At 42.2% G+C, this 14974-nt stretch overlaps 1 protein-coding gene across 1 annotated transcript; it reads left to right on the top strand.

Moving 5' to 3' along the window:
• Positions 1–5314: 5314 nt before the first annotated feature.
• On the top strand, positions 5315–12131 carry LOC139414929 (creatine kinase B-type-like). Its single transcript, XM_071162574.1, has 8 exons — positions 5315–5393; positions 6997–7201; positions 8750–8904; positions 9692–9824; positions 10155–10326; positions 10793–10916; positions 11199–11388; positions 11708–12131. Exons 2-8 carry the CDS (start codon positions 7009–7011, stop codon positions 11884–11886), a joined length of 1146 nt encoding a protein of 381 aa, XP_071018675.1. The 5' UTR covers positions 5315–5393; positions 6997–7008; the 3' UTR covers positions 11887–12131.
• Positions 12132–14974: the final 2843 nt, after the last annotated feature.

Genomic DNA, 14974 nt, shown 5'->3' with positions numbered 1-14974 from the left:
TTAATCGGCAGGACACAGTCGCGGTGTCCAAATACCTATATTGGCGTACTACATACTTAAACTGCATACTTTGTATTCATCGTCACGTACTATTGAGCATGTACTGTTTAGTAAAAGTATGCAGTATGCCACAACGCAGCAGTGGCTCCTGACTGGCTGAGTAGGTGGGGCGGGGCCGAATGCAGGTGGATTTTTCCAAATTCAACAGAAATGCATCCATTAAAAGCTCATTTCCAATGTGATGCATTTCTCTAAACTGAATAGAATAGGAATGGTTATAGGCAGACTATCACATTCAACCTAATGGAGTTACAGGCCTACTCAGGCTGGTTATAGACAGACGATCACATTCAACCTAATGGAGTTACAGGCTTACTCAGGCTGGTTATAGTCAGACTATCACATTCAACCTAATGGAGTTACAGGCCTACTCAGGCTGGTTATAGTCAGACTATCACATGCAACTTAATGGAGTTACAGGCCTACTCAGGCTGGTTATAGACAGACTATCACATTCAACCTATACTGTAGCCCATATAGCCCATCGATCCTATATAAAAAGGACCTTCAGATAGAAACAGCTCATTTGGTTCCATGTCAACATATTTATTAGTGAAACCAAAGTGCTGTAACATATATACATTAAATCAAATAGGCGAGTACACACACTAAAACTTTTTCAAATGTTCAAATCAAAAGGCTATTGCCAGTTGGGCGCATCGCAAATTCAGAAACGCGGGACAGCAACATTATAAACTAAAGCACTGATCATTGGGAACGAGATCGGAATGATGGCTAAGGCTTGATCCGTAAATTAAATCATTAAATAGGTAGCCTACAAAACTAAAACAATTCATATGTTCAAATCAAAAGGCCAGAGTCAACACGACATTAATAATGCAGCACTATCCTGAATCCCAGGTGCTGACACATTCATAAATCAAAAGATGGTTTAGTATTTCGTTTAAAAGCTCAGACGAACGCCAGGAGAACGACAAACACTTTTCAATGAGAAAACAGAAATCAACATTGGGTAAAAAAAAAATAATAATCTGTTTTCAAACACGTAGTCTCCCATGCAATACTCATGATAGTGTTAACACCAGCTGAGAAGCTTCGCTATTCGGAATCTTCCCAATTAAGTAGCCTCATGTTGTTGTTTGACTACTTGCAGAGAACTAGGGCCTATCACTCGTGGCCCACCTCTTCCAATGCATTGTGGAAAAGTGTGCATTTTAATTCTACTAGATGAAGGGCTGAGATGAGTACAACATCCTGGCATTTAAACCACTCTCGATTTGAGAAGATTCACATACTATAAAACATATTTTCGCATACTGAGAATGCGTCATGCGCGCAATTGCGTTGTTTCCCGCTATTTATTGATTTTGGCAGCACATCCCCATACCTAATTGAACAGCTGTTTTCAAAGCTGAAATGAGTGTGACATCCGGGCATTTAAAGTATACTCGATTTTCCAAACTTTGCATGCTATTTAACTATATATTTTTTGCATACTCAAAAGGCCTACTCTTTAGGACGCAATATGGGTATTCGGAAAGGACCAGAATTCAGTGATTAGCCAACATTTTACTACTTTGTCTCCATCAATACACACTCAAACAAGATACTATATCCACCCATCGCCTCATGTCAATACATCATGCATACTAATCTTCACACACAATACCCACTCCCAACAGACAACAGTCAATCACCTATACCGTCCCCGCCTTACTCATTTTTACCTTTTTAATTGAACCTTTATTTAACTAGGCAAGTCAGTTAAGAACAAATTTACAATGACAGCCTACCAAAAGGCAAAAGGCCTCCTGTTGGGATGGGGGCTGGGATTACAATTAAAATCTAGGACAAAACACACATCATGACAAGAGAGACACCACAACATTACATAAAGAGAGATCTAAGGCAACAACATAGCATGGTAGCAACACAACATGACAACAACATGGTAGAAACACAACATGGCAGCAGCCCAACATGGTAGCAGCACAAAACATGGTACAAACATTATTGGGCACCGGCAACAGCACAAAGGGCTAGAAGGTAGAGACAACAATACAGCACTCGAAGCAGCTACATCTGTCAGTAAGAGTGTCCATAATACCTCTGCTTTCTCCAATGTATACTTCAAGCCATGCATGAACAATCAACTAAGCCTCCACAATACAGAGAAAACTACAGCAGAAGTTGTAGCCTACTTGTAAACACACCAACTATGACAACAAAACACTGACCATGTATATGCCTAGCTCCAGTATATTTATTTGCTCCTCATGGAGTCATGGAAAGATTGAGTAGATTTTAGATGGTGACATACACTAGTTCCTGGTGCTGAGCTTGATGTTGATGGGATCAGACTCTAAATAGAACACATAGTCAGTATCAGACTCTAAATAGAACACATAGTCAGTATCAGACTCTAAATAGAACACAGTCAGTATCAGACTCTAAATTGAACACATAGTCAGTATCAGACTCTAAATAGAACACATAGTCAGTATCAGACTCTAAATAGAACACATAGTCAGTATCAGACTCTAAATAGAACACATAGTCAGTATCAGACTCTAAATAGAACACAGTCAGTATCAGACTCTAAATTGAACACATAGTCAGTATCAGACTCTAAATAGAACACATAGTCAGTATCAGACTCTAAATAGAACACATAGTCAGTATCAGACTCTAAATAGAACACAGTCAGTATCAGACTCTAAATAGAACACATAGTCAGTATCAGACTCTAAATAGAACACATAGTCAGTATCAGACTCTAAATAGAACACATAGTCAGTATCAGACTAAATAGAATACATAGTCAGTATCAGACTAAATAGAACACATGGTCTCTGTGTTAGATAGTTAGCTAGCTAACGGTTAAGTAACGTAACCTAACGAAGCAAAGGTTATCTTGCAAAGTTCCAAATCACATCGCCAGATAGCAGCTGGCTAATTACATTGATTAGCTTTGGAATGTCTAGCCAGTGTATTATTAAAGCTAGCTAGCTAGATGTAGGTGTAGATAAACAAATGTAGTTAGCTAGCTAGCTCTTTGAAGCAAAAGGAAAAATTGATGGAATAGCATCACTTTTCAACGTTCGACGACCTGGCAACCCCATCACTTGAGACTTCAAGTCCGTTTCAAAATCCTCTGGCTGAAAGTGCTGGCTACAACCACAGACATTTTGATATTTCTCCATCAACTGGATCGACCTTCACCAGGGCGGTACTACGTCCTGAAATCGCTATGAATTCTGGATATTTGGCTTACGACCAGCAAATGTAGATGGCCCGTTTCTACCCGGGAGATGCCGAAACTCTCGTATTTGTGTGTAGTGAAAAATATTCTAAATTTGTCTGACACATATGATATGTTAATAACATTAATGGGCATACACAGTAAAATAGAGCCGTGGTGAAATTTCCCTCTAAGTTGACAGGTAAACAGGTGTGGTCACATGAGTATTGTAGCACTGCAGTCAGTTGAATGATTGATAACAACTTCATTAACCATTATGAAACTACATTCAGTCAGATGCGTAGTCCATCTGTTTGGCCATTTAGCTGGACAAAAGGCCAGCAGAAACGGCGGCACGGCACTCCAACGATGATGTCAGAAAACAATCACTACTCATTTGGGAGATTCAAACACGACGACAACAACAAAAACCACAATTGAACAGGATAATGAATATAAAGAGGGCTCTATGGATTCTTGTTGAATTACTTCAGTGATGCTGAGTCTTTCTGGATTGTTGCTGTCTCAGATAAATGGAGAGCACAATACACCAGTAGGCTAGAACTTCAGAGACTCATCTTAATGAAAATCTCCACGCAGACATCAACACGATGTTATATTTAGGCCTCATAGAAATGCTCCCTTCAGGGGAAGGCAACTGTGCAGCATCAACTCTAATGTGTTACCTCAGTTGAGCATTTTTATCATAGGCCTACCCACACACGTTGTTCGAGGGAGACTTTGCGATTTTGGCAATGAGGCCCTATGTCTACTTCCCCAGAGTCAGATGAAATTGGGGATACCATTTTTATGTATCTGCGTGCAGTTTGAAGGAAGTTGCTAACAAGCTCTAGAGCAATCGCTAACCTGCATTAGTGCAATTACTGGAAGTCTATGGGTATTTGCTAGCATGCTAAAAATGTAATCTCAAACGAGCCACACAAAAGCACAAACTGGAATATGAAAATATAAAATAATTAATATCTATCAATAACCTACTAAATATCATCATAATCATCATCAAGAACAACAATACCCCCCACACCCCCTGAAATAGCCTGACATTTTTTCCTAGGTATCTATAGGCCAGGGTCTCCCAAACTCTGTCCTGGGGCCCGCCCTGGGTGCATCTTTTGGTTTTTGCCCTAACACTACACAAGTATGTGGACACACCTTCAAATTAGTGGATTCTGCTATTACAGCCACACCCATTGCTGACAGGTGTATAAAATCGAGCACACAGCCGTGCAATCTCCATAGACAAACATTGAAAATAGAATCGCCTTACTAAAGAGCTCAGTGACTTTCAATGTGGCACTGTCATAGGATGTCACCTTTCCAACAAGTCAGTTTGTTTCAGCATGACAATGCCCCGTGCACAAAGGTCCATACAGAAATTGTTCGAGATCGGTCTGGAAGAACTTGACTGGCCTGCACAGAGCCCTGTCCTCAACCCCATCTAAAACCTTTGTGATGAATTGGAACACCAACTGCGAGCCAGGCCTAATCGCCCAACATCAGTGCCCGACCTCACTAATGCTCTTGTGGCTGAATGGAAGCAAGTCCCTGCAGCAATGTTCCAAACATCTAGTAGAAAGCTTTCCCAAAAGAGTGGAGACTGTTAATAGCAGAAAAGGGGGGACCAACTCCATATTAATGCCCATGATCTTGTAATGAAATGTTCGACAAGCAGGTGTCCACATACTTTTGGTCATGTAGTGTTTATGGCATTGCTACATGAGAAAGGCAGTGCTTGTTGTTCTGTGTGTGGAGACATTCAGGCTTACTAGGAGCATATCAATATCCTTTCCAGTGCGGATACATTTTATGTAGACACTGCTACCATACAAGTCTCTCCAACTGCTGTCAATCAAGAGAGCTGTCAAGGAAAGCACCACGTGACCTGAGAGGTCTTCGGATGTTAAATTGCAGCACTGTCGCTATATGCAATTGCGTTATTCCTTCTCCAATAGAATGAATGGGACTCTAAATAGTAACCAATCAGAAGAGAGCTCCTGTGGCATATAAAACCTAGCAAAGCGGCTTAGTTCTGGACACCAGTATAAGCGTTGGTGTGATCGTTCCTTGTCGAAAGGGATTTTGTGTCTTTCCCAAAGAAAAACGTCCTAAGGTAGGATAGATATTTTTGTTGATGTGTAGAAATACAGCTCTGTATAAGAATGTCATATGTGTGCCGTTGTTATAGTGCGTCGAATGTGCTTTGTATTTAATACATGTATTTAAATATGATGACAAAGGCAAAAAAAAGAATAATTTTGTTTGAACAAAGACTTGGGTATTGTAGACAAATCGGTAAAGCGCGTTCACCCTTGACATTTGGAGACGTCAGTGATTTGGTTTCACATGAATTAAAAAAAAAAAAAAAAATGTAAAGATCTTTATCGAACTGTAAAATTATATCCTGGATAAAATTGCCTCAGTCTTGTATACAAGGGTTATATTTTCCGTTAGCGGTAGCAGTTTACGTCGACATCGAACGACCTTGCAGCATCTTCTATCTGCAAGGTCTTATTATCTGGTGCTGCGCATTACGCATTCGGTCGAGGGCTTCCATCCAAGGTCCACTGTAGCCTACATATTTGGATTAAAACATGGTTGACTGCATGCATTTTAATCCATCCATTATATTTGTTGTAGATTTGACATTCTAGGGAAATGAACAGTTGCTAGATCTGGGCACGGAGGGTAGTTTGCGTGGATACCATCTCGGATGATGAGGAAAGGGGATGCAAATGGTTGGCTTTTTTTGATACCTCTTTGCACCGAGTGTTTTACGAGAGCATCAATCCGTCAGTGTTGAGGAAGCTACTTTGAAAATGTAGTTTACCAAACGACCAATTACGTCACACTGGAAGAAGTTACGCTACACTAAACCCACTGGACATCTCTTCCACATGAGTTCAACCCAATTTAATTGAAATTAAGTGGGACGTCTATTCAAACAGTGGAAAGCTGCCCTTAATAAAAAAAGTTTAACTAAAGTAACTTTTTTTTAAAGTAATACATTATTTAAATCTGAAGTGTCGGACTACAATTTGCAAGAATAGTTCACATTCTGTTAATAGAATGTTGCATTTTAGCCTATTAAACAAATGAGAATTAAGCAGGTGTGATGCCGAAAAAGGAAATACTTGCTTGCTTCACCCATTTAATTTCCCAGGAAGAGTAGTTCCAGTAGTTAACGAAACCAGTACATGTTAACGAAACCAGTACATGTCAAAAAAAGAGAACTACTGAAAACACTACCAAGATTTTAATTTAGTTCAACTACCACCAAGCTACTGCAAAATGTCAAATTACTAGCTGAACTAAAATGCATGCAGTATAAAGTCTTCAACGTGTTTACTATTAAAGGTACACTATGCAGAAATCGCGCTGCAATTACCTGGTTGCTAAAACTCAGTCCACCTAATTTCAGTTTGACAAAACAAGTCATCATTGCACCTACCAAAACCGCTGTGAAATATATTTTCATTAAACCTTTTTGAAGCGGGTGTACAAAGGTTTCATTTTTGCATATTTTACTAAGAACGGGAAGCCTATAAATAGCGCACGTAGGTCAGAGCTACGGTTTAGACTAGCTTTCAACGAGAAAAGCAAGTCTAACTCGGGTCGCCCAAAAAGTTCTCTATTGCAGCGTTGAACTAAGCGATTTCATTTTCCGGGTAGGCTATTTTGGCCACTAACATTACATTGTTCATCCTTGCTCACAGGTCAAAGAAATCATGCCTTTCGGTAACACCCACAACAAGCTGAAGATGAACTACTCCGCGGAGCAGGAGTACCCCGACCTGAGCCAGCATAACAACCACATGGCCAAGGTGCTCACTCCAGAGATGTACTCCAACTTGCGGGACAAGGAAACTCCAAGTGGATTTACAGTGGATGATGTCATTCAAACTGGGGTTGATAACCCAGGTAAATAGCAGTGTTTTTATCTACTTTTGTCTCAAGATGTCTGTCGTGCAGTTTCGATGTGAAGCGCAGTAGAAAATGGGAGGGCTGTATTTATAGTCCACCCACTCATCCGGGGCTTGGATGCTCCAATGTCATTCATTTACCTTATGAAAAACCTCTGCTGTTGAAAAGGTGATCTTGTTGCCAAAGCCATGTTCTGTGGCCACTAATGCAATGTTCTGTAAAAGGAAAGCGTAATTATTTTGCCCTGTCTAGTAGTAGCAGTTGAAACAATAAAGCGTTTTTCCTGTCACTGTTTTGGTAAACTTTAAAAAAACTAATGTTTTTTGTTTTTTAAACACGTCTTGGAGCTTTAAAGTATGTGTTTACATAAAACACGCTTATATTTTGGTTTCTGATTGGGTACGTCGGTTGAACTAAGCTCATGAGGCATTAAGTTATATTCAATAATGAAAGAGTTACAGAAAGTGGATATACCACTGCAGATTGCCTTTTTAACTTCCTAATGGAAGTATACCTGCATTAGGCCTATTTTATTTTAACAATTTATTACAGCAGCTTCACCAACAACCTTCGCTGAGCAAGGTCAAAGCCATTAGTTGTCTACATCAAACCATTGCTGAGCAAGTGACCTTACAGACAAGGTTGAGCCCTTGTATTTTATTCCCCTCGATTCCAATGTCTCTTTAAACACTGAATTATCATGTAGTCCAGGGACCAATTACATTCAGCCACAGGCTGATCATATTTTTTGCGACTGGACGGGGGGGGCTTAAAAATAATGAATTAGTACACTGCCAATTAACTGCAAGAAGCCCAAATGGATAGTATTTAGACAAACATAATTTCAGACCTTGATTATAGTGGGATAACTTCAACAGTTTTCCTGGTAACTTTATATTAAGTTCCCTTAAGCCATTTACAGTAAGGTTTCTGCATTTTATAAACTATTTTAATTAAACTGCCTTTTTAGTCAGCATGCTAAGCTAGCTGATGCTAAAGCGGCCCATTGAATTCCATGAAAAATGAGACGCCTAGTGTTGAGTTGCTGCCGGAAGTTTAGCATTAGCTAGACTAGCGTGCTGACGAAAAAGGCAGTTAATTAAAATAGTGTTTTTATAAATTGCTTATTGACAACTTGGTGGGCCAAGAACCCTGACGTAGGCCTTATATTTGATACACTGGATGCTGTACTAGGGGATAAGAGCGTAACTAAGCATTAAACAGCTGAAGATGAGTACCGTTATGCAACCTTATTGGTGTTCTTAACCCTAGACATGTACAACATTATGAATATCACCACTGTGTAGTAATGCCCAATGGCTTCACTGTAGATTGCTATTCTAACAGGAGGGTGGCTGAAGTTATTTTTGGAACTAAGAACAATGTGACTGCAAGCACAACTGACCATTTTATATAAACACTGTCAAAACCAATGCAACTGCATTTTTGTCAGTGAAATCGTCACTTGGGGTTGATGCGACTGTTTGCATCGTCATTTTGTGTCCAAAGGCCCAGTTTCACCCTTTTTCCCCTATTCTATTTCAGGCCACCCCTTCATCATGACAGTGGGCTGTGTGGCCGGAGACGAGGAGACGTACGAGGTGTTCAAGGAGCTGCTGGACCCCGTCATCGAAGATCGCCACGGTGGATACAAGCCCTCAGATAAACACAAGACCGACCTGAACCCAGACAACCTTGTGGTAAGAACACACATACACACCACGCTGCGTCATCACACACGCTCACGGTGAATCCCAAAACATCCCCTACCAACTTGCTCGGAGGGCCCTCTGTCATGTGTTGCTGACTAAACTGAGGGTGACTTCCAGAGTGGCGAGGGGATCAATAAACCCATTAACTTGGGGACACGCGACTTGAATGATGCAATTCATGTTTCATGCTTCAATAGTAAACGTGCCTGAAATTCAAATGTACAAATCCCTCCTGTCATTTTTACAATATATAAACAAACCTCAGGAACAGTTAAATATTTAATTTGGGAGGTCTTTCATCTGTTACAAACTCCAAACATATTGCAACTGTGTCGGGGTAGCACTTGGCTCTGCAGCCTTGCTGGCTCAGTTGGTGGTTATCTGACGGTCTAATTAGCCCCTACACCATTGATCATTTTCCCTCCCTCAGCTTTTGGCAGAGGCACATGTGAATGTGCAACTGGAGAGCTGAGGGGAAGGGGGTGAGTTTGGATTCAACCTTCGCCTCAGTCTCCACACTTGCACACCTTGACTCACCACATAGGCCCCTACAAACTCCAAGGGAAGGCCTCGATGTGTCCATGTTATAGACTGCAGTCAGCACTATTCAGGAAACCAATATGAAATGGTATACGAAATCCATATTGGTCAAACTGGCCACATGACCCATTTATTTTCAAAACGCCCTGTACCCCAATCCTGGTTTATACAGTCAATATCAAATGTATACCTGTTAGCTTTCATGCTAATGCGGCTTTTGCCATTGTTTTGTTAGGGTGGGGATGACCTGGACCCCAACTACGTCCTGAGCTCTAGAGTGAGAACTGGTAGGAGCGTCCGCGGCTTCTGCCTCCCCCCACACTGCAGCCGTGGGGAGCGCCGCGCCATTGAGAACATGGCCATCGAAAGTACGTAACAGAGCCCCTCTCCTCCAATTCCTTGAGTCACGCTGCAGGACCTTGTTTGTGTGACACAGCTGCCCCCTGGCAGCACCAAGTGGAACTCCAGTTTAATCGTCCTATTGAGATTATACCACTTTAACTGGCTTGCTGCTGATTGGCATCGGTTGAGACTTACTTATTCTGTATGTTTTATATCGTGGAATCATTGACAAATGTGCACAAATGACCGCTTGATTTGTCTAATTCTTACAAATATGCAGTTTGCTTCAGTTGGTGACAAGGATGACTACTTCATGTAGGCAAAGTAGTTTTACTGATATTAGCATGTTTTTTCAGGTCTAGCATCACTGGATGGGGACCTCAATGGCCAGTATTACGCCCTGAAGAACATGACAGACGACGAGCAGCAACAGCTGATCGATGACCACTTCCTGTTCGACAAACCTGTTTCCCCCCTGCTGCTGGCTTCCGGGATGGGCCGAGACTGGCCCGATGGCAGGGGCATCTGGTGTGTTCCCCGCTCCAGCCCTAGAGTTTTCTCCATGTAGTTTTCCCCCTGTCCAAAATGGCTTCCTTTCTCTCATGGTGGTAGATAATTAGCTGACCGCTTCAATGGTGTTGTCACAGTAGGCCCCATTTTGGAACATTTCAATCCACATTCCATACTTGAAAAGACTATCACCATTTGGGAAAATTCCTCAAAGTTTGTTCTCTGTGGTGAATTAAAGGAAGCTCTGGTGTAAAGTTTCCCCTAGGTACAGATCTATGATCAGCTCCACTCCTCCATCCTAACCTTAACCATTAGTGGGAAAAAATGTATATTTATACCCACGATCAGTGTCTATGAACAACTTCACCCTACACCAGTGTACCAACTGGAGGGTGCCTTCAGTGAGAATTAACCTGATCGTAATGGTTAACGGTGTCTCCTTCCAACTGACGGTGAACCAATGGTTTTTTTTTTTTTTTGACAGGCACAACGATGGCAAGACCTTCCTGGTGTGGGTGAACGAGGAAGACCATCTACGGGTCATCTCTATGCAGAAGGGCGGCAACATGAAGGAGGTGTTCCACCGTTTCTGCACAGGCCTCACAAAGGTGTGTGTGACGTGCGACTCAAGGATTTCAAAATCCAGTCAAAGGCACACAAATATATATAACATTGAACGACACCTAACATTCAAAGAAATGTTTATAGCACACCACCGCTTTGGGGTTTATTCCATTTAGGAGTCTACATAAAATGTAGTGCCAAATTTACAACTGTCCCAAAAAAGATGTAACCTTTTTTAAAAATTCAAACTAGAAAGTCCCCACACTGCAGTTGCTTTCTCAACACAATGGTGCCACATAAGTCAGTCTTCGCCCTGACCCCTACAGATCGAGAGCCTGTTCAAGGACAAGGGTCATGAGTTCATGTGGAACGAGCACCTGGGTTACGTGCTCACCTGTCCCTCCAACCTGGGCACAGGGCTGCGCGCCGGCGTGCACGTCAAGCTGCCCAATGTCAGCAAGCACGAGAAGTTTGGTGAGATCCTCAAGAGGTTGAGGCTGCAGAAGCGTGGCACAGGTACGTACATATAACACCCCCCCCCCCCCCCCCCCTCAACTCGTTTAGGGACTGTGGAGGGGGGGGAAATGCTGTCTCGCAGTTATTGGCTTTAAGCGAGCGTCCAGCGCATCCCGGAGTATTGTCTAGTCTGCCTACGCTCCTGGGGAGCTACGTTCCAGCCCTAGTTGTGTTTCGGCTAAGTAGCTGCTCCTCATGCCCTAAAACCTGCATGCCCAGTCTTTCTCCCGGAGCAAGTTTGGCCTGGCACTTCTCGTCTTATCCACCGCCATCATTGTCTTTGGTACTGAACATGTACATTTCGGTTCTTCCTCCTCAGGCGGCGTGGACACTGCAGCAGTAGGTGGCGTCTTCGACATCTCCAACGCCGATCGTCTGGGCTTCTCTGAGGTGGAGCTGGTGCAGATGGTTGTCGACGGCGTCAAGACCCTCGTCGAGATGGAGAAGCGTCTAGAGGGCGGCCAGTCCTTCGACGACCTGATGCCCGACCAGAAGTGAACGTGTTCACTCTAGAACCTTATGACCTCTTCTCTCATCTCTCCCTCTCACCAATATCTCCCCCCCTTGTCTCAAAAAACAATAATCTTAACTACATCAAGGAAATACACTCCGCCCAATGCGTTTAGTGGCACTAAAGTTAGACAAGTCTTCCATCTGTGTGATGAAGGATTTTGTATCTCAAATGCTGTCTTGTTGCAAAATATTGGATGGATCTTAACTTGAAATAAAAGTCTCTTTGCCCCATAGAATGTGCTTGTTGCGTATTTGTCATTATGCTTTTTTGAGCAAGAGACTTGTTTGGCGGCTCGCATCACAAAATATTTTCAAATGCGCTCTCCGCTTGATTGAGCTTGCCTGTCTCAATTGACCAATAGAATAGTCAAACTGTAAATCCTACCCATATGGCACTGCAGGCAGGCTCTCTCAAACGCTTGAACCCAGGTCTTGATTCAATAGACTTATGCAGTAGAGCACAATGGTATGATTCTTACAGTATTCCTTTTCTCATTCCTAAACAGGGCAATGATTTCTAAATTTGAATATACCAATTGATTCTTGACAAGCATGTACTAATGCCTCATGAGTGTAGTTCAACTGTCAGAACCCCAAAAATAAAACTGTCTAGCCTCAACAGTTAAATATAATTTTGATATCATGAATGGTTCTCTTGAGCCCCATCCGTCAGCTTTTCAAAGAGCGGTAGGGTCACTGCTTTGTTTGAACTGACGATTGTTCCTTAAGGCTCGTTATTAATCCCAGACGCCAGCACTCTTGTGCTCAAGATTTCGCTGGTATCCATTGAGATTAGATGTATATGAACCTCATGGTCTGTACAATGCCAGTGTAATTTCATCAAATTGTCCTCAGACGAGTTCAAAGATCTTAGCTTCATCTTTACTTGGCTTTTATAGCCTATACATTGTTTCACACCAACTAATTGCCGTTGGACAGTCTGGACCACTAAGCCTAGATCAGGATCCCAAGGGGTGCACATTTGGTTTTTGCCCTAGAACTACTCAGCTGTGTAGTTTTAGGGGGAAAAAAGGAACGTTTGGCCTAGATTGAATCAGTGATGGAGGATAGCTGTTTTGGCAGTGTCGAAGGTATAACTGCGCTTGCTCATCAGGAAGACCTGTATCACTTATGAGGAGCAGATTAGGCTAGATCTCACATTCCAGTTTTCAAACTTGTGAACAAGGCTGCATGGGATTTCTCTTAGTGCAGCCAATGGCAATGTCCACTTCAGGTATAATGCCAGGAGCCACTTGTGGATTTGACAGCTCAGCTTTGCGGATGTGATTAAATAGAGCGCCAGCTCTTCAGGTCCAGTTGGAGACCCCTGTCATACAGTGACATCTAGTGGTCCCATTCTAATATTTTTCACAATTTAGTGAGAAAAACAGTTGTCTGTGTTCTAGCAATGGCTCTAGTGGAGCGTGTCCATGTCCCCTTTTATAGTTCAATACTTTTTTCTGTGGCGGCAGGTAGCGTAACTGAAAGGTTGCTGGATTGAATCCCCGAGGATCCTGAGGGGAAGTCAACACTACCTTCCCACTCAGACCGCTAGCTGTAGCCAAAGTATTAAGACACCGGTTCATTAACATAACAGGTAGGCGTGGTAGTGTGAGCACATTTCACTCAACGATAGAAGGAACCCTTATTTTTGTACCTTTAACTAGGCAAGTCAGTTAAGAACAAATTCTTATTACAATGACGGCCTACCGGGGAACAGTGGGTTAACTTGCCTTGTTCAGGGGCAGAACGACAGATTTTTACCTTGTCAGCTCGGGGATTCGATCCAGCGACACTAACCACTCGGCTACCTGCCGCCACAGAAAAAAGTATTGAACTATAAAAGGGGACATGGACACGCTCCACTAGAGCCATGCTAGAACACAGACAACTGTTTTTTTCCCACTAAATTGGGCAAAATATCAGAATTAGGCTTCCTGTGTAAACACAGAGACCTACCATACAGAGTTATGCCCTTGAATACTGATCTAAATAAAAGTGACACATACTGAACAAAAAAATATGGTCCCGTGTTTCATGAGATGAAATAAGATGCCCAAAATGTTCCATACGCACAAAAATGCTTATTTCAATCAAATGTTGTGCACAAATGTGTTTACATCCCAGTTAGTGAGCATTTCCCCTTTGCCAAGATAATCCATCTACCTGACAGATGTGGCATATCAAAAAGCCGATTTAACAGCATGATCATTACACAGGTGCACCTTGTGCTGAGGACAAAAATGTCACACAACACAATGCCACAGATGTTTTGAGGAAGTGTGTAATTGGCATGCTGACTGCAGGAATGTCCACCAGAGCTGTTGCCAGATAATTCAATGTTAATTTCTCTACCATAAGCCGCCTCCAACGTCGTTTAGAGAATTTGGCAGTATGTCTAACCGGCCTAACAACCACAAACCACTCCAGACCAGGACCTCCACATCTGGCTTCTTCACCTGCGAGATCGTCTGAGACCAGCCACCCGGACAACTGAGGAGTATTTCTGTCTGCCTGTAATAAAAAAACTCATTCTGATTGGCTGGGCCTGGCTCCCCAGTGGGTTGGCCTATGCCCTCCCAGGACCACCCAGAGCTGCGCACCTGCCCAGTCATGTGAAATCCATAGATTAGGTTCTAAGGAATGTATTTCAATTGACTGATTTCCTTATATGAACTGTAACTCAATAAAATCGTTTAAATTGTTAGATATTGCGTTTATATATTTTTGTGCAGTCTAGATCTACAGTACAGTAGATTTGAGACATGATTATCCAGATCACTGAGAGCAGTAGGCATTCTATTTCGAGCCCCATGTAGCTTTAATGCCTTTTCCGTGTCAGTGATGTCTAGTGAGTAATGTAACAACGAAGGTACTTTCTGCAATAGAGACAAATATGGATATACTGTATATATAAAAAGGTTTGTTTTATTGTCATAACATCTATTTTGCAAGAGAGAATACTTCAGACGGTTATATTTAGAGTCAACATGCATTCACGTTAGGTTTCCCACGCGGGAATAGAATCCACAACAGTTGAAGTTGAAAATAAACTCAGGCAGACAGAGGCTGG

The sequence above is a fragment of the Oncorhynchus clarkii genome, chromosome 8 (assembly GCF_045791955.1).
Source record: "Oncorhynchus clarkii lewisi isolate Uvic-CL-2024 chromosome 8, UVic_Ocla_1.0, whole genome shotgun sequence".
NCBI classification, from domain to species: Eukaryota; Metazoa; Chordata; class Actinopteri; order Salmoniformes; family Salmonidae; genus Oncorhynchus; species Oncorhynchus clarkii.
This window is presented reverse-complemented; position numbering and strand designations above follow the sequence as displayed.

Bases quoted from the DNA above. Each gene is read 5' to 3' on its own strand.
- LOC139414929 (XM_071162574.1), top strand. From the start codon at position 7,009: ATGCCTTTCGGTAACACCCACAACAAGCTGAAGATGAACTACTCCGCG. The intron at 7,202-8,749 runs GTAAATAGCAGT...ATTCTATTTCAG, and splicing joins AACTGGGGTTGATAACCCAG to GCCACCCCTTCATCATGACA. The intron at 9,825-10,154 runs GTACGTAACAGA...ATGTTTTTTCAG, and splicing joins TGAGAACATGGCCATCGAAA to GTCTAGCATCACTGGATGGG.